General features: G+C 44.1%; 3 protein-coding genes across 5 annotated transcripts; 2 read left to right on the top strand and 1 right to left on the bottom strand.

Moving 5' to 3' along the window:
- Positions 1 to 1,323: 1,323 nt before the first annotated feature.
- On the top strand, positions 1,324 to 10,914 carry LOC135709232 (zinc finger protein 883-like). Its single transcript, XM_065231503.1, has 8 exons — positions 1,324 to 1,540; positions 1,614 to 2,175; positions 2,244 to 2,380; positions 2,436 to 2,618; positions 2,682 to 3,063; positions 3,126 to 3,239; positions 10,316 to 10,605; positions 10,670 to 10,914. Exons 1-8 carry the CDS (start codon positions 1,412 to 1,414, stop codon positions 10,823 to 10,825), a joined length of 1,953 nt encoding a protein of 650 aa, XP_065087575.1. The 5' UTR covers positions 1,324 to 1,411; the 3' UTR covers positions 10,826 to 10,914.
- A 36-nt stretch (positions 10,915 to 10,950) lies between these two features.
- Positions 10,951 to 15,422, bottom strand: rngo (DNA damage inducible 1 homolog rngo). 2 transcript variants are annotated; one of them, XM_065231520.1, is made up of 5 exons: positions 14,559 to 15,422; positions 13,481 to 14,232; positions 13,211 to 13,412; positions 11,869 to 11,931; positions 10,951 to 11,752 (listed from the first exon to the last, which is right to left on the bottom strand). In XM_065231520.1, the coding sequence occupies exons 1-5, from the start codon at positions 14,830 to 14,832 to the stop codon at positions 11,463 to 11,465; spliced, it is 1,581 nt and encodes a 526-aa protein (XP_065087592.1). In that variant the 5' UTR covers positions 14,833 to 15,422; the 3' UTR covers positions 10,951 to 11,462. The 2 variants fall into 2 exon arrangements, with proteins under 2 accessions (XP_065087592.1, XP_065087593.1); XM_065231521.1 differs by lacking the exon at positions 11,869 to 11,931 and having other exon boundaries at positions 14,559 to 15,420.
- Positions 15,423 to 18,302: 2,880 nt separating this feature from the next.
- On the top strand, positions 18,303 to 19,507 carry holn1 (CD2 antigen cytoplasmic tail-binding protein 2 homolog holn1). Of its 2 annotated transcripts, none has more exons than XM_065231589.1 (2): positions 18,303 to 18,496; positions 18,577 to 19,507. In XM_065231589.1, the coding sequence occupies exons 1-2, from the start codon at positions 18,354 to 18,356 to the stop codon at positions 19,469 to 19,471; spliced, it is 1,038 nt and encodes a 345-aa protein (XP_065087661.1). In that variant the 5' UTR covers positions 18,303 to 18,353; the 3' UTR covers positions 19,472 to 19,507. The 2 variants fall into 2 exon arrangements, with proteins under 2 accessions (XP_065087661.1, XP_065087662.1); XM_065231590.1 differs by having other exon boundaries at positions 18,412 to 18,500.
- Positions 19,508 to 20,483: the final 976 nt, after the last annotated feature.

Raw genomic sequence — 20,483 nt, 5'->3', positions numbered from 1 at the left:
CATGGATTGACTTTGACCTACGAGATATTTACGAAAGAAGCCATTATTTATGTTTTCGACATTGGTCTTTATGAATGCTCAGTGTCGATATCACAAAAATTTTATTTTGACAGATCGATGTCCAAATATGCCAGTTATACCACTGAGGCAAAAGAAAAAAGGGGCCAGATTTGAGTCAGCTTTTTGCATGAAGTTCCACATATGTTATGTCGAGTGTTATGTGCTGTTACTCAAGACAAACGGCATCTCCATAGAAATTGGGTGACTTAAGTAACATCGAAAAATATTTTGATTAGAAGGTGATTACGTCAAAAGCAATTTGACTGGTAAATAAATTTAAAAATGGGATGTGATCCTATATTCGGACAGTAGGGGAAATGGCTCTAATGTTGGCATATGTATCTAACATTGGGCCCATCGCTAAATATCTGTTATTTATCAATTTTATCTAGATGAACGCGTCATTGGGACGGTACTAATGGATATTTTTGGTCGCTATTGAAAATTTAGTCGATTGCTGAATTTATGTATGGGCCCTAATTAGGGGCATTTGGGCCGACATTACATTTATTTCCCTTATATAGTGTAATAGCAGGAGCATCGATTGACACTGATAGCTCGACTTTGTTTGCCTTTGTTACTTTCAACGTAATTAAAATTTGCTCTTGACATGAACGTTTGTGTGATAAAGTTTTAACCTTTTGTATTATGGTTTTTTGAAAGTGTTGTTAAGAACCATTACCATTCAAAATAGTTGATTTCTCCATACATTTTCGAAAAGAGAACTATATTCGATCCTTTTTACTTATGGTTTGAGAACATTAATGGTAATGGTTATGGTAGTCAGTAAGTTCCATGGATGGTTTAGTATTCTCGGTCAACTTTACGTCGAATTGGTAGTCATTAATTTACAGGCAACCAAATCGCGATATATTTCACGTTAAGTTGATCAATGTTACAAAACCATCCATGGACCTTACTGACCACCATAAAAATTACCATTAAATTTATAAAATCATAAATAAAAAGGTTCTAATATAATTCCTTTTCCGAAAACGTCAGTTTGCTCGTTTGTTTTTAAAACCTAGCTCTAGGTTCCTAGGTTCAACGTAGGTTCAAACGAATTCGCTATTAGTATATCCATTTTTGGGTAGGCTGGACGAATCTGGGGAGTCCTATCAAAATTTGGGTAGTTTTGAAATAGCGTGTAGATGGAGCGCTATTATAGCGATAGCGATTCTCGTGGCGATGCTCTAAGCAGTATTGTTTTGATTTTTACTTGTTTACCAACATTTTTCCGCAATATTTTTGCAGACTGTGAACGTCGTTTTCTCTTTTAGCAAAAATAGCTAAATTTGCATGAATATTAATTAAATTCAATAGCGTTCTATGCATAACTTAATGCACCATAATGAATCCGTGCCCGGAACAGTTGAACTTTGACGAAATCTGCCGTAGCTGCATGACTAAAAAGGATCGCATGCGACCGCTGTTCGGTTCCAGCTTGGACTCGATGTTGATGACTGTGGCAAATGTTACGGTAAGTAGATGCAATTACTAAAAAAAACATCAAGATTGTTGCATAGCATCAAATACTGCATCCACCATGCCAGGTATTCCAAGAAGACGGTTATCCGGCTCAGATGTGTGTTCAGTGCGTGCTGCAGGTCAGCCGTGCATTCACCTTTAAGCAACAATGCGAGAAAAATGATGCCACCCTAAAGGCCTATCTGAATCAGGCACTCCTGCTGCAACATCAGCAACAGGACTCGGAGGTGATCAGCTTGGATGGAAATGATCATGATGATAATCGGGAAGAAGAGATACAGTTCATTTCTCTGGATTCGCAAGATCATCCGATCGGATATAGGTTCAATGGAAGCGACTCGAATGAGTGTGTTCTGATACTGAGTGCCACCGGTGAAGAGAACATGGAGCACGAACCGACCGAGCTGGTTATGTCCTCCTTCGGTTCCATAATGCCAAAGGCGGAAATTTCTGACACCATTAACTCGGAAGCTTATCAAAGAAGCCGGCAAAACGATGAATCTGTAGGCCATGTAATCGAAGAAAGTGGGGAAATCAAATTGATCACATCCTTCAATCTGGACCAAAACATGCTCGAATGTGCACAGATTTCTCTGAATGAGGAAATTGCAGGGGACGACCATTTCGGTATGGATCGCCAGGGATTTGAAATACAGTTTGAGAATGCTGATGGGCCGAATCAATTTTTATTCCAGATGCAACTGACTCGAACGAACAGGATGAAGAAGAAATTACCTTCGAGGAGAGTGTCGATAAAACCAATATGTTTGCCACGAATGTTTTCAAATGCGAGGACTGCCAGAGGGAATTCAAATCCAATGTCGAACTGAAGGTATGTGCGCTTAAATTCAAAATAATTTATTAAATTGAAGTATCTCTTATTCCAGACGCATAGGTTGTCTTGTCCAGCTCTAACGAACAGTACGGCTGTGAAGCTACCAAATCGGTCCGAGGAAATCACAAGATCGAGTAGCTTGGAAAATGCGCCGCCATCATATGACAGTACCGTTTCGTTGCGGTTCGAATGTACTGTTTGCAACAAACGATTTTCGGATACCAGTAAACTGAGGGTAAATGTACTTCATATCTCCAATTTAGGTTTTAATTTTGATGTGTTTTCCTAATTTTAACAGCGTCATTCGCGTACTCATCTGATCGATAAACCGCACGTCTGCAAAGTTTGTGGTATGTCTTTTGCGGAAAGTTCCAACCTAACCAAGCACCACCGGAAGCACACCGGCGAACTGAGAAATGTGGTTGGCAAACCGAATCTCTGTTCGGTTTGCGGCAAACGTTTCAAGTGGACAACCTCCCTGTCGAAGCATATGAAGCATCACACGAAGAGGAAATTGTTCACCTGTCCGTATCCGAATTGCGATAAGTACTACGTAGAGCAACGCTCGCTGGACATTCACATCTTCTCGCACGACGGCAAGAAGCCTTTCACGTGCAGCTACTGCGACAAAGGGTTTACGCAGAAGTGCAACCTGGAGAAGCACGAGCGAGTGCATACCGGTTGGTGGGGTAGGTGATTGAGTTTGTCGGTTGCATTCTAGGATTGGTCTTCCTTGTTTCAGGTGAAAAACCCTTCCAGTGTAATGTGTGCCATAAAAGCTTTGCACAAAGTGGCTATCTGGTCATCCACCAGCGGATTCACAGCCAGGAGAAACCGTACAACTGTGAGGAATGTGGTGAGTAGAGATCCTGTTCTTCATTCTTGGGTTTTATTTTTCTTGCAAATACCTAGAAGTCTCACAAAGAGTATCATCATTACTCAGGGAATTAAATAATTTTCTTAGTTTTTGAAATGCTGGAGTTAAAAGTTATAATACTACAAGAAATTTTCAAGATTCAGGAGTCAAATTCCTTGCACAGTTTCAAAGGCTCATGGAATTTAATTATAGTTTCTAAAGACCTCATTCGAAGGGAGTTCCGGGAGAAAATCTTTAAGGAACAACATCAAGTGCAACCTGCTTTCAAGGTAGTTCTGAGGAATTTTAGATTTCATGTGAAGTCTGAGATGGTTTCGAGTAAAATTTCAAGCAAATTCTGAATTGAACTAAAAATTAATTAAAACTCAGGAATTTCTGAGTAGCAGCACTCCTGTGAACTTCAAATTAAAATTCCAAGGGCATTCTGAGGATAATTTTATGAAGTTTTTGGGAGAAAACGAATCCGAAGCATAAGTCATTAGAAATTATTGAAGAATACTTGGTACTACTACTAGAATACTCCCATATTAACTTATTACGTGCTCTCAACTTGGTGTTCTAGTGTGTTCTAGTGCATTTCCACAGTTATTAATTGAGAGCTTTCGACCCGTACCATTTATGTATAAGTATAATTGTGTGGCACGTACTTTCTATGCCCAGGGAAGATCCCAGGGGGATCCCGTTCGAATAGAGAGTATCCTGGTTGGTTTCAGGGCCAACTTCTCCAGTAAAATATCGATTAAACCAAACGACCGCAAATGTGCTCATTCACTTCTCATACTTTCAGCACTAGCTGGCGTTGCTAAATCGCTGCTCTTGTCTCCATTTACGCTGCAACTCCAACATAATCTGCGTGACTGCTCTGTTGACGGCATTCCAAGTGCCCTCCTTTCGACACATTTCATCGACGACATTCTCCACGTTAAGGACGGGCATCTCCCTTCGCACTACCTCGAACCTTGGACAGTCGAAGACCAAATGCTCCGGCGTTTCATCGACGTAGCCGTGGCCAGACAGGAACTGCGTTAGGTGGAAGTTGACTTCTTCGTGTTTTCTGTTCCCCCAGGTCGAAAGAATCGGTATTAGTCTATGTGTCCATCTACCGTTCTCCGCCGTGTTCCACTTCTGTTGCCACTTAGCCAACGACTCCGCGCTCACAACTTTCCGTACTCTTCCGGATTCTGTATCTGTACCTCAGTATCGACTACGATACACTGGCCAGAAGACGCCTCTTGCTACTGCTGGGAACAGCGTTGTTCGGCATGATTCTAGCTATCGCGTTGATGACCTTCGAAGCCTTCTCACAGGCATATTCGACGACTTCGAAGCTATGACCTGCTCCCCGACGATGATTTCTGCCCGCTGCACCGCTTTACAGTAACTGACCAATAGCACGTTCGTTTTGGGGTGGGCTACCAATCATGTCGATCGCCTCGGTTGCCAACACTTCCACCTCTTCCAGCGTTTCGCCTCTTACCGTCAAGACGACGTCGTCCGCAAAGCCAACGATCTCAACTCCTTTGGACAGCTTCAGCGTTAGCACGCGTTGGACCAAGGATGGAGCCTTGTGGAACTCCCACTGTGATCCTAATCGATCTCTGTCCCAGGTCTGTCTCGTAGACCAGAACCCGGTTCTGGAAATAACTCCTCAGGATCCTGTACAAGTAGTCAGGGAGCCTCATTCTATGCAGCGCTTCGGCGCTGGCCTCCCAGCTGGCGCTGTTGAACGCACTCTTGACGTCGACCGTTATCACGGCGCAATATCGATCTCCTCTCCGCTTCTGTTTGGACGCCTTCTCGATTCTCTTGACCACTGTCCGAATTGCATCCACCGTCGATCTCAACAAGCAAATGTCCGTAAAACTTATTGCCGAGTTGCTCGGCGGTGCCAAAGTTACCGAGACTCGGCAGACAACATTAAGTGTGTTGTCCAAGCCAGGCCACGTTCAATCTGCAAGCGAACGACAGCGTGGTTCTTGAATAGATTAACGCACCTCGAGTACCAGGCAGCGAACGTCACGTTGTTGGTGTCGCCATCGAACCAGAATTCTGAATGTTGATCGACGACACAATGCTGCGCAGGAAACGTTACTGGGTCGAACTCCCCAGACGAAGTTGAATCTAGAACCGCACTACCGTTCATATACCGGCGTCAACGCTCTAATGAGCCAATTAAACCCCACCCCCAAGCTCCTCCCTAATAAAATGTGTATGGTTATTTTGCTTAACGACTAGTTCGGGGATCATCCAAACCATTTGTTAAATTAGTTCTATCATTAGGGTGGTCGTTTGTACCATATATTTTTTATTAAGGCTCCCCTGATCTTATCCTTCGACAATGTACCCCTCTAACCTCGGGTAAGCCGCGAGCATTCGGCCCAACTCCTTTTACACCTAGAATTAACAATGAATTATCGGCTCCGTAAAACTAACACGATTGAGCCTTTTAAATAAACGGACATGATCGAAAGAAAACGTTACTGCTAATAATCGCTTTGCTGCTGCCGTTCGAGGAGCTGAGTTACCACCAGACGATCAGATTCTGTTGATGTTGAGCTTACTGCTTCTCCCGAGGCTTCTCTTGCAAATGTACCTACCTAATTTACCTACTTGTGAACCTGAGCACGCGATTTTATTAGTCGTATTTCCATGGTTTTCTTCGGTTCCATCTTCTTCATCTTGGACCCTGGGACGCACCGTGGACAGTATTTTGGAAGCCTCCAGTCCATTGGCGTAGCTAGACAATTTATCTGGAGGGGGCCTAGATAATTCTGAATTCTGGAGGGGACCTGCCCCCCCATTACCTACGTCTATGCTCCAGTCCTTCATACGCAGTCGTGATCCCCGCTAACATCGCTCATCGGATTCGGCCCTGCCCTGCGATCGGAAACGGACAGGGGGTCTTCCGAATCTCCCAATCAGGCGAGTATAATTCAAGATCTGTCTTGGAACATCCCCTGCCTGATGTCGTTGCCAATTCTAGATCGCAATGCAGCCCCCGCCAGGCTACTTATCGTCACAGTCAGACCATCTGCATGTATTACCAGAACGCTGGTGGGATGAATTCCAACATCGATGATTATCTCTTAGCGGTTTCGGATCGTTGCTTCGACGTCATCGCTCTCACTGAGACTGGAATTGCGTGGAGCAAGTTAGGATTGCCATTAAGCTCGCTGACCGCACTTTGTTTTTGTGTGTAGTTTACTTTCCTCCGGATTGCACTCGCGACTCTACGCTACTTGAATCCCACAGTCAGTCTATTCAAGCTATAATGGAGATCGCTACAGCTGCTGACGAGACCATTGGCGACTTCAATCTACCGGCAATTTCTTGGCGATCATCTTACGGTGGATTCCTGTATCCGGACCACGACCGTTCTACATTTCACTCTGGAGCTGTAAGCCTTTTGGATCATTACAGTATCGCCACTCTGAAGCAAATCAACCACGTGGTTAATGAGAACAATCGTAGCTTAGACCTTTGCTTCGTCACCGCATTTGTCTATGGCTGTTTCTCCGTCGATAAAGACTGTTCCACACCTCCTTTAGTTATTGCACTTGAAGGCAACCAAATTCCTGAGGTCATTCCACCCCCCAGAGGTCTTCTACGATTACCGAAATGCTGACCATGACAGTATCGGAGAACTTCTTTCGAATTTGAACCTACCTACATACAGAGAACCTACCTGACGAGCACGTTTTTCTAGCAGCCAGTAGTGTTCCAATATCTGGTCAATCTTTGGCAGCTATCAACATCGACCTCGCTATGATAACTAGGGCGGCTTCGCAACTGAAGTCTTCATTTAAGCCTGGACCTGACGGAGTTCCTTCCGTCTTTCTTAAGCAACACATCGATAGCCTGGTGGCTCCTCTCTGCCTTCTGTTCGAAATGTCCCTCTCCAGTGGGGTGTTCCATTCTTGCTGGAAATCAGCTGAGATGTTTCCAGTGCATAAGAAGGGATGCAAAAGAAACATTGACAACTATCGCAGCATCACATCGTTGTGTGCCATATCTAAACTGTTCGAGTTGGTCGTTATGGAACCATTAGTCTCTCACTTCAAGCAGCACTTGAGCGAAGACCAGCATGGTTTCATGGCAGGGCGGTCGACTACTTCCAACCTTCTGTGTCTCACCTCGTACATTACGGAGAGTATGACAGACCATATACAAACAGATGTCATCTACACTGACCTATCAGCCGCCTTCGACAAATTGAAGCATCCTATAGCGATCGCCAAACTGGATAGGCTCGGTATAAACGGCAGTCTCCTATCTATATGATCGTCAGTTGGAAGTTGCAATCGACGACTGCCGATCTCCTTCGTTCCCTGCCACTTCGGGTATTCCTCATCGCCTTCCAAGCTACGAAAGTCGTTGCCAGTTAATTCACCTGGATCCTTTGTGGAGTCGAAGAGATACGACAAGGGCTCTGTTTGTGGCAGACATTCTACAGGGCAGAATCGATTGTCCTTCTGTTCTACATCAAATCGACGTTAACGTTCAACCACGAGCGCTCCGTAACAACGCAATGCTGAGAATACCTTGTCGTCGAACAAACTATAGTTTGTATGGTGCTATCAATGGGCTACAAAGGGTTTTCAACGAGTTTTTCAATCGTGTTGCTTCCTTATTTGATTTTCACTTGGCACGCGAGACGCTGCGTCAGAGATTCCTTGTTATATTTTTAAGAATTAGGAATTAAGTTGGACTTCACGGCCTTTGCAGCTTGTTACTTCTTGACCATATTGTATTTCCTTACTTACCCTACCAATCAGGCTAAGGCCTTGTTGTCCTCTGCTGTCCGAAGACGTCGTCTCCACTCTACTCGATCCATGGCCACAGTTCGCCAGCCTCGTAGTCTGCGAAGGGTCCGCAGGTCACCTTCTACTTGGTCGATCCACCTTGCCCGCTGCGCGCCTCTTCTTCTTGTTCCTGTTAGGTCGCTTTCTAGAACCATTTTCACTGGGTCATCGTGCGGCATTCTTACGACGTGCCCAGCCTACCGTAGTCGCCCAATTTTTGCAATGTGGACGATCGATGGTTCTCCCAGCAGCTGGTGCGATTCGTGGTTCATGCGCCTCCTCCACGTTCCGTCATCCATCTGCACTCCACCGTAGATGGTACGCAACACCTTCCGTTCGAAAACACCAATGGCGCGTTGGTCCTCCACGAGCATAGTCCAGGTCTCGTGGCCGTAGAGGACCACCGAGTCCAAAGTAGGCACGATTCCCTGCCATAATGCGTCTTTGAATTTCTCTGCTGGTATCATTTTCGGCGGTCAACAGTGAGCCCAAATACACGAACTCATCGACCACCTCGATTTCGTCACCGTCAATCTGAACTCGGGGTGGGAGGCTAACATTGTCTTCCCTAGAACCGCTTCCTTTAATGTATTTTGTCTTTGATGCGTTGATGGTTCCAATCCGCCTAGCTTCAGCCTTCAGTCTGATGTCCGTTTTCCACCATCGTCTCAAAGTTCCGTGCCATGATGCCGATGTCATCGGCGAAGCCAAGAAGCTGCATGGACTTCCCGAAGATCGTGCCACTCGTGTCTATCCCTGCTCTTCTGATCACACCTTCTAACGCGATGTTGAATAGCAGACACGAAAGTCCATCACCTTCGAGATTCAAAGGGACTCGAGAGTGTCCCCGATACTCGAACAACGCACATCACTCGATCCATCGTCGCCTTGACCAATCGCGTCAGTTTACCCGGAAAGCCGTACTTGTCATAGCTGATCTCGATCGATTGTGTCGTATGCGGGTTTGAAATCGGTGAACAAATGATGTATGGGCACGTTGTATTCGCGGTATTTCTGCAGAACCTGCCAAATCGCGAAAATTTGGTCCGCGGTAGCGCGGGCACCCATGAATCCCGCCTGGTATTGCCCCACGAACTATCTTGCAAATGGTGACAGGCGGCGGCATAGAATTTGGGAGAGTACTTTGTAGGCGGCGCTCAGCAGTGTGATCGCGCGGTAGTTGCAGCAATCCAACTTGTCGCCCTTTTTGTAGATTGGGCATACGACACCTTCCATCCACTCCTCCGGTAATATCTCCTCCTCCCAAATCTTGGCAATTACCCAGTGCAGCGCTCTAGCCAGTGCTTCACCACCGTATTTTAATAGCTCACTTGGTCGTTGATCTACACCAGTTGTTTTGTTGTTCTTCAGTCGACCGATCTCCTCCTCAACTTCTTGAAGATCAGGGGCCGGTAGCCTGTCGTCTTCTGCGCGTGCTCCAAGGTCTGTTGCCGTGCCATCTTCGTTTTCTGCTGCTTCACCGTTGAGGTGCTCGTCATAGCACTGCTTCCACCTCGCAATCACCTCACACTCGTTCGTGAGAAGGTTACCGTCCAAATCCATGCACATATCGGCTTGCGGCACGTAGTCTTTGCGCGAACTATTTAGCTTCTCATATAACTTCCGTGTGTCGTTTACGCAGTACAGATTTTCCATCGCCTCGCGATCTCGGTTTTCCTGCTGACGATTCTTCCTCGGAAAACCGAGTTTTGTCTGTTCCGCGCTTGTCTGTATTGCTCCACGTCCACATTCAATCTCGTGCGGTGTTGCAGCATTCTCGCCCGTGCTGCATTCTTCTCCTCTACTAACAATTTGCATTCGCCGTCAAACCAGTAATTTATTCGGTCCGGGATTGCAGTACCTAGTGCCGCTGCAGCATTACTACCTATGGCGGAACGGATGTCCCTCCAGCCATCTTCAAGAGAAGCTGCTCTTCCGTGGGAAGTGCAACTTCCAGCTGCTGCGCGTAGTCCTGGGCTACTCCGGCGTCACGTTGTTGCTCAATGTTGGGTCGCGGCGTTCGACTTCGACGTGTGTTATGCACCGTCGAGAGTTAGGTATCTATGTGATGAACTAGCCTACGGCTAAAAATCACAAAAAAAAAGAAAAAAAAAAAAAAAAAAGTTAGGTATCTTGTATTACCTAGTATTACTTAATCCATCATTAGGACTAAACCCAGTCTGTTGATGTAGAGCCAAATAAACAAATAAATAAATACAGTCACTTATTAATACATCCCCGATTTCCTTCCAGGGAAACAATTCGCCGCCTCCAACGCCCTGACGGTACATCTGCGGTCGCACAGTGGCGAACGTCCGTACGCGTGTGATCTGTGCAGTAAGCGATTCTCGCGCCAGGAAACACTCACGATTCACAAAACTAGAAAACACTCCAACGACAAGTCGCACGTTTGTACGATCTGCCAGCGAAAGTTTTCCACCACCGAGGGTCTAACGGAACACCTGAAGAGTCAGCACGGCGATCGGTACTACCACATGTGCCCTTCCTGCGGCAAGGTGTTTGCCTCCATGCAGAGCCTAAAGGTATGGAATCCGAGTGAAGTTTGTTGCTGGTGTGATGTTACTGAAGCGGACTTATCTATTGCAGAACCATCAGAAAATGCACCTGAAGGAAGGTGATATTGCCGAGGATCAACCCCAGCCGTTGATACAGTTTGTGGTCGAACAGGAGATAGTCGGTCAAACCGTGGACTTGTCGGCACTGGAAGCGAGTACCATGGTTTCCAGTGACGATGCAATGTGATAAATTCCAATAACGAAATGTCTCTAAACGGCGAAGCAATTACCGAGGGATCTATCCGGATTCGAAATGTTCTCTGTGAGGAAGTGCTTAAAGAATTTCTCTGAAATAAAAACTCTTTCTGCAGGTAATAATTTATTCAAATGTTATGCATTTATTCCTTAAGTCACCCCCTTATTATGTCAGTGCAATGTCGTACGACCTGCTTCAGCATCATTCTCCTTTTCACTTTCATTGTAAATAATCTGTTTTCAACTTTAAATGTTCGCTTTCAGTTTCTATCCGTTGATTCTTAATATAAAAAAAAAATGTCAACTCATAGACCGATATTGCCTCCCCTTTTCTAGTGCGTAGGAAAAAAAGAAATCTTTCGTGAGCTAAAATTAGTAATTTTCTTTTCGACAAAGAAAACGGATTGTTCACTCACTTTACGTTAAAAATAAAGAAATGCACCTTACGTCGTTAAACAGAAGTCAAAGTTAACCATTCACACGCACCAACCGCATCAGCAAGTGGCAAATGAAATGCGGTGTGATGAGATTTAAAGGGTAGAAAAACGAAAGCAAATGATCTTTGTTAGTAAGCAAGTTGTGAGAAATTAAATGATCATAAAGAATGCGCAGTACTTGTCCTCTCCTTTTTATCCTAGCTTAGCAAACAGTCCGGATGTGGCCTTGGTTTTATCACCGTTGGCGGTCCTCAGTTCGGTGATCACCATCTGCCGACTGAAACCCATGGATTCCAGTTCGACGACGTCCATTTCGGAGAACCGATCTGTTGGAAGCAGTACCAATGGGATATCCTCGGCCGATTGTTGCTGTTCTGGTTGCTGTGGCTGCTGCTGCAGTTGCTGTTGACCTGATGATGTCGGGGAGCTATTGCTGCTGTTTCCGGTGTTGTTGTTTCCGCTGCTGGTGCCACTGGTCGAGGCTGAAAGGTTAAAAGAGCGAGTTGGTTTCATTAAACGGTTTCATATTAGACCAGAAGAGGCATCTTATTGAAATCAGATTTGGTGTAAATTATCGCTCGCGTGATATTACACTTACGGGATCGTCTGCGCTTCAGCTGCGAAATCGTTCCGGATGGTTGTTCGTCTTGGCTCGGGCTTGCTATTGATCCGCGTCAATTTGGAAATTTTGGTACATCAAACGTTCGATCGGAATGATACGCACAACGAGTTTTGCAAACGGGGTTATAGAAAATGTTTTAGCAAGCTATCTCCGAAAAATGTTAATGGGAAAAATGATTCGATCCACTTTTATGAGGTATCGCATGTATCAAGAAAATGTACCGGGAAGGTGGGAGACTGAATGAATTTGAAACAAACAGGAACAATGATGCAAACGTAGGCTCATTCTTAAGATCTGTTCACCCGCATAAAAGCCGCACATTTGTCGAATGCAACAAATGAAGTTGGACAAAATCGCGGGACAAATGTCGCTTGACGAAATATTGGAAAATTTTCCAAAAAGTGCTATGTTTACGTTTGCACCTTAGGCCTTTACGAAAGATCACTGTAGGAATCAGAACCGGATTTTCACCTAAATGTTATTCTATTTAAGGCTCGCTCGCACGGCCTTTTCGGTCAGGTTCCCTCATCAGCTAATTTGAAGTATGAGGCCAAAAGCTGTACTGTTTGCGAAATCGAATCCCAATTATTGCATAAATCTTTCGCATATATTCTACTCCATGTTCGTGGTCTACATATGTTGATCTCCACTAGAGCTATCTACGTAAGCTAACAGATTTATGGGTGAGGTAAGGTGGGACAAGATTGGTCAACCACTTGATTTATTTATATTTTTGTTCAGCAGGTTCATTGTAGCCCCAATGTTGGTTTGAAAAAGCAAAACGTAATTGGGGTTGCATTGAAACTGTTGATATTGACAAACAGCTACATAACCCATCTTGTCCCTCCTTATCCTAAAGTATGCTAATGGTAGGACAATCGGCAAGTATTTATACCAATTATTCTAAATAATGGAAAGGGCTATGAGAGATGTTCGACTGTCATTTTGAGTCGAACAAGCGTTAAATTTATTGATTACATTGAAATGGATTTTTGATCTCCTTCCTTCAAGGCGAATTTGTCAGTAGGTCCTGGACCACACAAATATCAAGAGCCACATGTGAAAAGGGCATACAAGCTTTTTGTAAACAAACCTTTGTAGGCCCTTTTCTCACCAACCGAGAGTTGCTCACGCAAACAAACAATATCATCGGGAAGGGTAAAGATTCCCCTACCCGATGATGATAATGGTTTGCGTTGGTGTCATATGGGTGGCGAGAAAAAGGCATAAGAAGGTTTGTTTACAAAAAGCTTGTATGCCCCTTTCACATGTTGTTCTTGATATGTCGCAATCCATAAATTGAACACCGGAAACTAACCTTGATCTTGTTGGCTCTTGGCAACCGCTTCCTTCAGAGCAAGATCCTCTGCTATTCGAGCGGATTCCGCCAGCGCCTTCTGTTCCTCTTCGGGACTGCCGGTCAGTCGGGCGCATTCCGGTAGTTCGCCTTCCGCCAAAAATCTTGTCTCCGTTCCGGTCGTTCCGATTTTCAATAAGTTATGTTTGAGATCAATGTTGCACTGTGCGCGGTAATGGGATAGGTTTAATTTTAAAGTACATAACTCTCACCCAGCAAGCTTCGCATTACCTGATGTCTTTTCAGCATATCCAGCCCCAGCAGCATATCCATCGGTTGCTCTTCCAACACCGAAAAACTCGAGGTAAGAAAATCGTTCTCAATCTGAATCTGAACCATATGGATGCGGCCAATGATCTTCTGAACGCCGACGCCCTTCGCAATGCCAGCCCATCTAGTATCGACCAGTCGCATAATGTTGCACCGTTCTGCTGCGGCGGCACTCATAATGGTCGCCTGAGCACCCGAATCGATAAAGGCCTTCACCGGATGGCCGTTGACGCGACAGTTGATGTACAGCATCACAACCGTTCCGAACGTTTCCGGATTGTACTCCATTGCGGCTTCCATATTGGCTTCGATATTCTTTTGTTTGATTTCCTCCGCAATCAGACGCTGAGCTTCGGCATCGAACGGACTGGCCTGGAGGATTCTTAACCGCTGCTGTTGCTTTTCCATTCTTTCTTGAATCTGCTTTCGCAGAACTGTGGCAAAAGTGTCCAAATTTCCTGAAAGTAAAGCTTCCGCCAGGCGTGGATTGTTCTGCTTGAGCAATGCCAGCTGATCCGGATTGGAGAGGAACATTTCACGAACGACTGACGGATCATCTTCCGGAGCTACGGTCGGCGATGGACGATTATTGTTCAGGAGCCCGGAATTACCACTACCACCGTTACCGCCGTTACCAGTGCTGCTGCTGCTAGATGCAACCGCTGTTGGAATTTGGATCGAACCAAAATCCAAACTGGCCAGCCGTGAGGGTTCTGCAAAATAGAAGCAAATCAAGATTTTAACTTAGTGAATTTCACATGGATAGGGAATTTGTTTACTGCAACCCAACTGCAATCAACTTGCGTTAATGACTATTTTTAGCAACGTAAAACGGTTGCATGAAAACTCCAGTCTGTTCGAGAATCCTCCCACTTTCGCACGAATTTGGAATGATTAATGCACATTTTTGTACTCTAAAATAAACAAAACCCACGTACTTTGAAAAATGCAGTCATAGGAAGGTGCAACGAACTTCCTTCGCTGTGGCGTTTGTTTTTTGTTTTCTTTTCTTTCTTCTTCACAACGCATTGTAAATTACCTGCCGGTTGTTGTCTAGTACGAGCAACTTGTGACGTCGGCTGGGTGGCCTGCATGATGTGCTGCAGCATTACCACGTCTCCTTCCTTAATTCCCAGCTGGGTCAGCGTCTTCTTGTCGTCCAGCAGGGGTTGCCCATTTTTCGAGATGACAATCTCCGTCGCCGGGAAGCCACTTTCAATTTCGCATAAGGCCTTGAAATTCTCCAGTTCCATGTCGTCGGAAACCTCCAGCGGAAAGGTATAATCCGCCGGTGTCGTCACAGTGACTCGCATTATTCTGGCTTACCAGTTTTCACTGAAACTCAACAAAAATTCCGAATCACAACAACACTAACACTGCACACAGCAGAGTATAGTTTGCCTGCAGCAATGTATGTCACCCTCGCACGCCACCGAACTTCGGCCGTCAAAGACTTTTCGAGAAAAGGATTTGTAAACGATTTCTTTCCACCGTCAATCTACGTTCAATCTTGACCGACCGTCAGTAGAAATCCCAGATGGCACAAATGATTTTGTTCGAAAACAAAGAATTTTGCCTGTGATGACGAGTTTTTAATCCGCAGCAGAAGCAGAGGACATTCGCCTTTTAACGTTCCCTTCGTTACCCGCTCTTCCGGAACCTGCTGCTTTCCCCTCTTTACTTTCGGACGGGGCTTGTTTTCACTGTCCAAATCAGGAATGCTGTTTTACCATTTAAGAACCGTGAAATTACATGAAAATAAAAACTTTTTGCTATCTTCTCACTCGCCCTGTGACGATGGTAATCATACAATCGTTTAACTGTAATTATCTGGCCGAAATTCGGGAAAAAATAATCTTTCCTGGCGACGAAATGCAAATACGTTGTCACCGTTAGCTCACCGACAGCTTCACTCACTGACTGGTACGCGAAATGGAATGATGACATGATGGCGATGATTGCTGATGATTGTCTCGCTCCACGATACCACAGCAGAGTCGCCATAATGCGGAAAAATATTCGGCATAGGTCCCGGTAATATTAAGTCGATGCAACAAAAAAATTCAAATATTTCCCTGAACGAAAAATCATTATGCCATATGAATCGAATGATTTTTATTGGGATATTTCTGTAAAAGCTCAGCGCAGATGTCGCAACTGCATGACGATGATCGTATTGAGCGCTGCTCGTAAAATACGTGATAATAAGCATTAAATCCATTCGACAGCCATTACTCGTAACCATCGGACATGATTTCTTTCTGCTCTGCTTAAGGTGATACTCTGGGGAAGCCTTGGCGTGGGTTTGAGATTGCTACTCCTTGTTTGCTGTGCAACTACAAGCAGAGAGTAGCAGGGTAGCAGTTTTAACATTCAAAGTGTTTTTATGTTACTTCATACGCGAAGTTAACGATTTTCAGAGTTGGTTGGAAATGCTAACATGAAGCTTTAGTGTGATGATTTATTAGCTAGAGAATGATCTTTAGAAGAGGGTAGGTGGATAGTTCCGTTAGAGTACGGCAGTATGAAAAATGGAATAGAAGTTGAAAATGAGCGAAGGGCCATTAATGCGACAGTTTTTAGAGATAGACGCACACACAACTGTCGCATTAATGGCCCTTCGCTCATTTTCAACTTCTATTCCATTTTTCATACTGCCGTACTCTAACGGAACTATCCACCTACCCTCTTCTAAAGATCATTCTCTAGCTAATAAATCATCACACTAAAGCTTCATGTTAGCATTTCCAACCAACTCAGCAGTTTTAAATTTGTGTGTTTTGTGGGTGCTGACATTTGTGCCTTTGAAGTTTCACGCTGTGGCTTCCTTGGAGTATCACCTTAACTTGGTGAAATATTGGGTCGTATGAATAAAATAGTTTACTCTACTTTCACCATAAGAAAAGCACCGGGAAGTAAAGTAAACTCATTTTACTCATACACAGCAAAAAAAGTTGTTGAATATTACATCGAAACTGCTGCAACCAGGTCAATCCATCGGTTGTGTAATATCACATTGTACAATGTACATCGATTTTGCGAACAAAATTACATCCATTGATGTAATATTGTATCTGCGTTTTGCTATTACATCATTATTTCATACATCAGCTTGAATTACGTTGATCGATATTACATTTTTTTTTTGCTGTGTATGGGCCATTGTAGCGAAAATGAGTGTAGTTCATAAAAACACACTTGTTGTTGACTTCAGTGTCCTTCCAGTTCGTCCCAATGCGGGAAAAGTGCAAAAATTCTTCGAGAACAATATTAAGCTTCAATATTTGGACGTTAGATGCATTCAGTTTCATAACGTCCGAAATTGTGTTTTTATTGAGATGATAGACAATGAAGTTGCCTTGCGCTATGAAAAGGCGCACAACTATAAACATTAAACGATTCTCTGTGCGAAGAGTGAGTTCAAAATCCCGGTATATGTGGATTGTGAAGTAGTGACCGTTCGAGTGCATGACCTTCCTCTGACATGGCCACAAGCCACTGTTATGAACCACATGTCACAGTACGGGACAGTGATTTCCAGTCGACGTGAGAAATGGAAGCACTACTTCCCAGGATTCCTGAGCGGTGTTCGAGTTTTGCGAATGTGACTCGAAAGTGCCATTCCATCGTACATCACGGTCGACAACGAAACAACGTTGGTAACGTACGACAAGCAACCAAAAACGTGCCCCCATTGTGGCCGAGCAGCACATCCCAAACAGAAATGTTTGGATGTAGCCACATCGAAAAATAGCACCGCTCCAGCAGCTCCACCAACCACGTATTCAGCATCGCTAGAGTTACCTCTATGGTAAGATTACACAACCAGGGAATGACCTCTGTGCAGATGTTTGGATGTAATATTAATTTTTTTTCTGTATGCATAGTATTGTATGGCTGTGGTTTGCGGAGCGAATCCTGGATGAAGAGCCACCGTGTGTGAAAGCAAGGAGCGCAGTCGTACCATAGAGGTAACTCTAAGACTACTGGGTCCCGAAGAAAATCATTATTATTTTTGGCTCACTCAGTACCAGAACAACGGTCCCAAGCAGTCCCAAGCTATTTCACTCACCCCTGCATGTTCTGCATGAATCCACACACCCCTGATGTTATCTGTCAAACTTTCATAGCGAATCAAAACATACATAGTGTAGTAATAGAATTTCAACTAGAATAGGGTACGTTAATCGTTTGCTTGGGACCAATAGGCTACTAAAGTGGTGAGCCAATTTAAAATCGTTAGTTTCGTATTGATTGTTGGTCGTACTCTAAGACTAGTAGGTCCCGAAGAAAAGTGTTCAACTTTTTGGCTCAGCTCTGGTACTATCTTCGGTCCCAAGCTAATCGATTCACCCCTCGAAACATAGGAATATCCACTAACCCCTCATTTTATCTGTCAAGCTTTCATAGCGAATCAAAACCGATCAAAACAAACATTGTGTAGTAGTAGAATTTTTACTAGAATGTGATACGTTAATCGATTTGCTTGGGATCAATAGGCTAGTCAAGTAGTGAACAATTTAAAATCTTCAGTTTCCACCGGTTGGTCGTACGGCCATAAATAGAGAACAGATGGTATCTTGAGAAATTGTCCTATACCACACGCAATATTTAAAAACTTAAAAGAAAATCCCGGGAGTGCATTCAGCACCTCAGCCCGGTGGGATTTCTCTCATTTTTCTCACGGATCACCCCTTGAACCACGTTTGGCGTTCGCGTTGTTTTGGTTTTGCATGTAATTTTTGCAGCTTGTGCTTCTGTGCGTATCTCAACTTTTATATACGGTCGATTTCTTAGGATTATTTGGAAAAAAGTTGACGAAAAAACGGTAAAAATGTCCAAGCGAACCGCTGCGGAGGTTGCTGAAGAGGACAACTATCTGGACGATCTGGTCCGGGACAAGCAGAGCAGCCGGCCATCAACCAGTAAGCATACCCTAGATTCCGACGAGGAAGACAGCGGCGACGATGAGGCTCAGTGAGTATGATTTCTGATTACCAGTGAAAATTTCCAAGGACTTTTCTCTAATACTTATTCTTTCGTCGTAATACCTCTAGATACAACGTGTTGGATGCAAATGATATCGAAGGTGAAGAGGAAGGAATCGCCCGCGTCGACAATGAAATGAAATTCACCCCGTTCAACATGAAGGAGGAAATGGAGGAGGGGCATTTCGATGCAGATGGGCACTATCTGTGGAAGAAGGGAGCGGAAATTCGAGACAATTGGTTGGATAACATTGACTGGGTCAAAATAAAGAACGATCCAAACTATAAGGAGAAAAAGGAAGCAGAACTTAAGGGATTGGCAGATTCTGATTCGGAGGACGAAGAAGATGAAAAAGGGACAGGATTTGATTCCTCAAAGACTTATCAGAACATTTTGGATATGATGGAACCAAAAGAGACCATTAAGAAGGCTCTGCAGAGGATCGGTAAAAAGACCGCAAAGTTAACAACGGCACAACGCTGGAAGATGAAAAAGGCTGGCACCTTGGATGATTCCAGTGAAAAGGTCACCCGATTGACCGAACTGGCCAATGAGATTCTCACTCGGGAAGGCAATATGGACATTTATGATGAGACTTACGAAATGATACAGAAGAAGGTCAATAACTCTAAATCGGCACCGACGGATGATCTGGATATGTACGCAGATGACTTCGACAACAAGGAAAAGAGCAAGCTAAAAGATGATGACCCAAAAGGGTCGTCCAGCGATGATAAGCCCAGCACGTCAACAAGCCAGCAGGAAGAAGGTAAGAAGATTTTAATGTGGGAATATAAGGAACAGCAGGATGCAGAAAAGATCCACGGTCCATACACTACCGAGCAGATGCAACAGTACGCAGACGAGGGTCGTTTCAGCAGTGGTGCGTTTGCCAGGAAGGTGGACTCGAATGACTCGCGCTTTTACTCGGCCGCTAGGATTGATTTCGATTTGTATTTGTAAGGGATGAGCGAAATAAAATCAATTCTGTTAGTGTAAGCATATGGAATGCTCGGAGAAGCGAATAGCGAAAGAAATCCTGAAAATTCATAGGAACTTTTATAGAATATGGGATTGATCTGGGCCTTCCGTTCCGTTAGCTTATGGCCAATTAAGTGCTCAGCCTTAAAAGAGGATGGAATTGTTTTTTTTTTAATTACTTGTTTATAGAGGAGGTCGGTGGGATTTTTCTGAGGTATAAAAATCTCTGGTCACGTCTTCCTTCGGAAGGGAAGTAAAGCTGTTGGTCCCGGCCCATGTGTGTTGAATGGGTACGATATCCTACGCAGGTGTGGAAGCTGCCTTACTGCACATTCGATTGCCGTCAATGGATGGCAATCGATGTCCGTCGGTGATTGGCACTAGATTGCGGAACAGAGACCGACGTTAAATAAAGAAAAAAAGAATTATGTTATTGAAATTTTTAGCCGTATAGGCTAATTCATCTCAGGGATTGTTTTACGTTTTCCCGGGACATACCAGCAGTTACAGGGCGTCAGAAAATCGGGAAACTTCTATCTGTAATTATCTTGCCAATCAAATTTTCAAGAAAATCTTTTAAAGTAAAATACTTCAAAAATATTCTCAGGAAGTCCAGCACATTTTGTAATGCAGCTAGTGTAGATCCGCAATCAAAATCTGGAAGCATCCCTGAAGTTCCGGGAAAGTTGAAAAAACTAGCAAGAGAAGATGGAAGAACTATTCGAGGCGAAGGATGAAGAAGCTTCCAATGGAAGTTGAAATAAGTTTCCGAGAGGAATCGTAAAATAATTAACGATGTAAGGTGAAAGAAAATCCAGGAACTTAAATAATGCTTAAAAAGTATTTTTTGATTCCCCCGGAATTACCAGAAAGAGCCATCGACAGTTTATCGATTCATGGGTAGCCAAAAATGGTGAGGAAATTGAAACATTAATCGGCAGAGTATCCATAATAAATTTTTGAGGATGATTTTTTTTTTAGAATTTTAAAGGCT

The sequence above is a fragment of the Ochlerotatus camptorhynchus genome, unplaced genomic scaffold (assembly GCF_037179485.1).
Source record: "Ochlerotatus camptorhynchus isolate MF236.1 unplaced genomic scaffold, CSIRO-AGI_Acam_v1.1 ptg000357l, whole genome shotgun sequence".
Classification (NCBI taxonomy): domain Eukaryota; kingdom Metazoa; phylum Arthropoda; class Insecta; order Diptera; family Culicidae; genus Ochlerotatus; species Ochlerotatus camptorhynchus.
The sequence above is the reverse complement of the archived record's forward strand: the minus strand, read 5'-3'. Positions and strand labels throughout refer to the sequence as shown.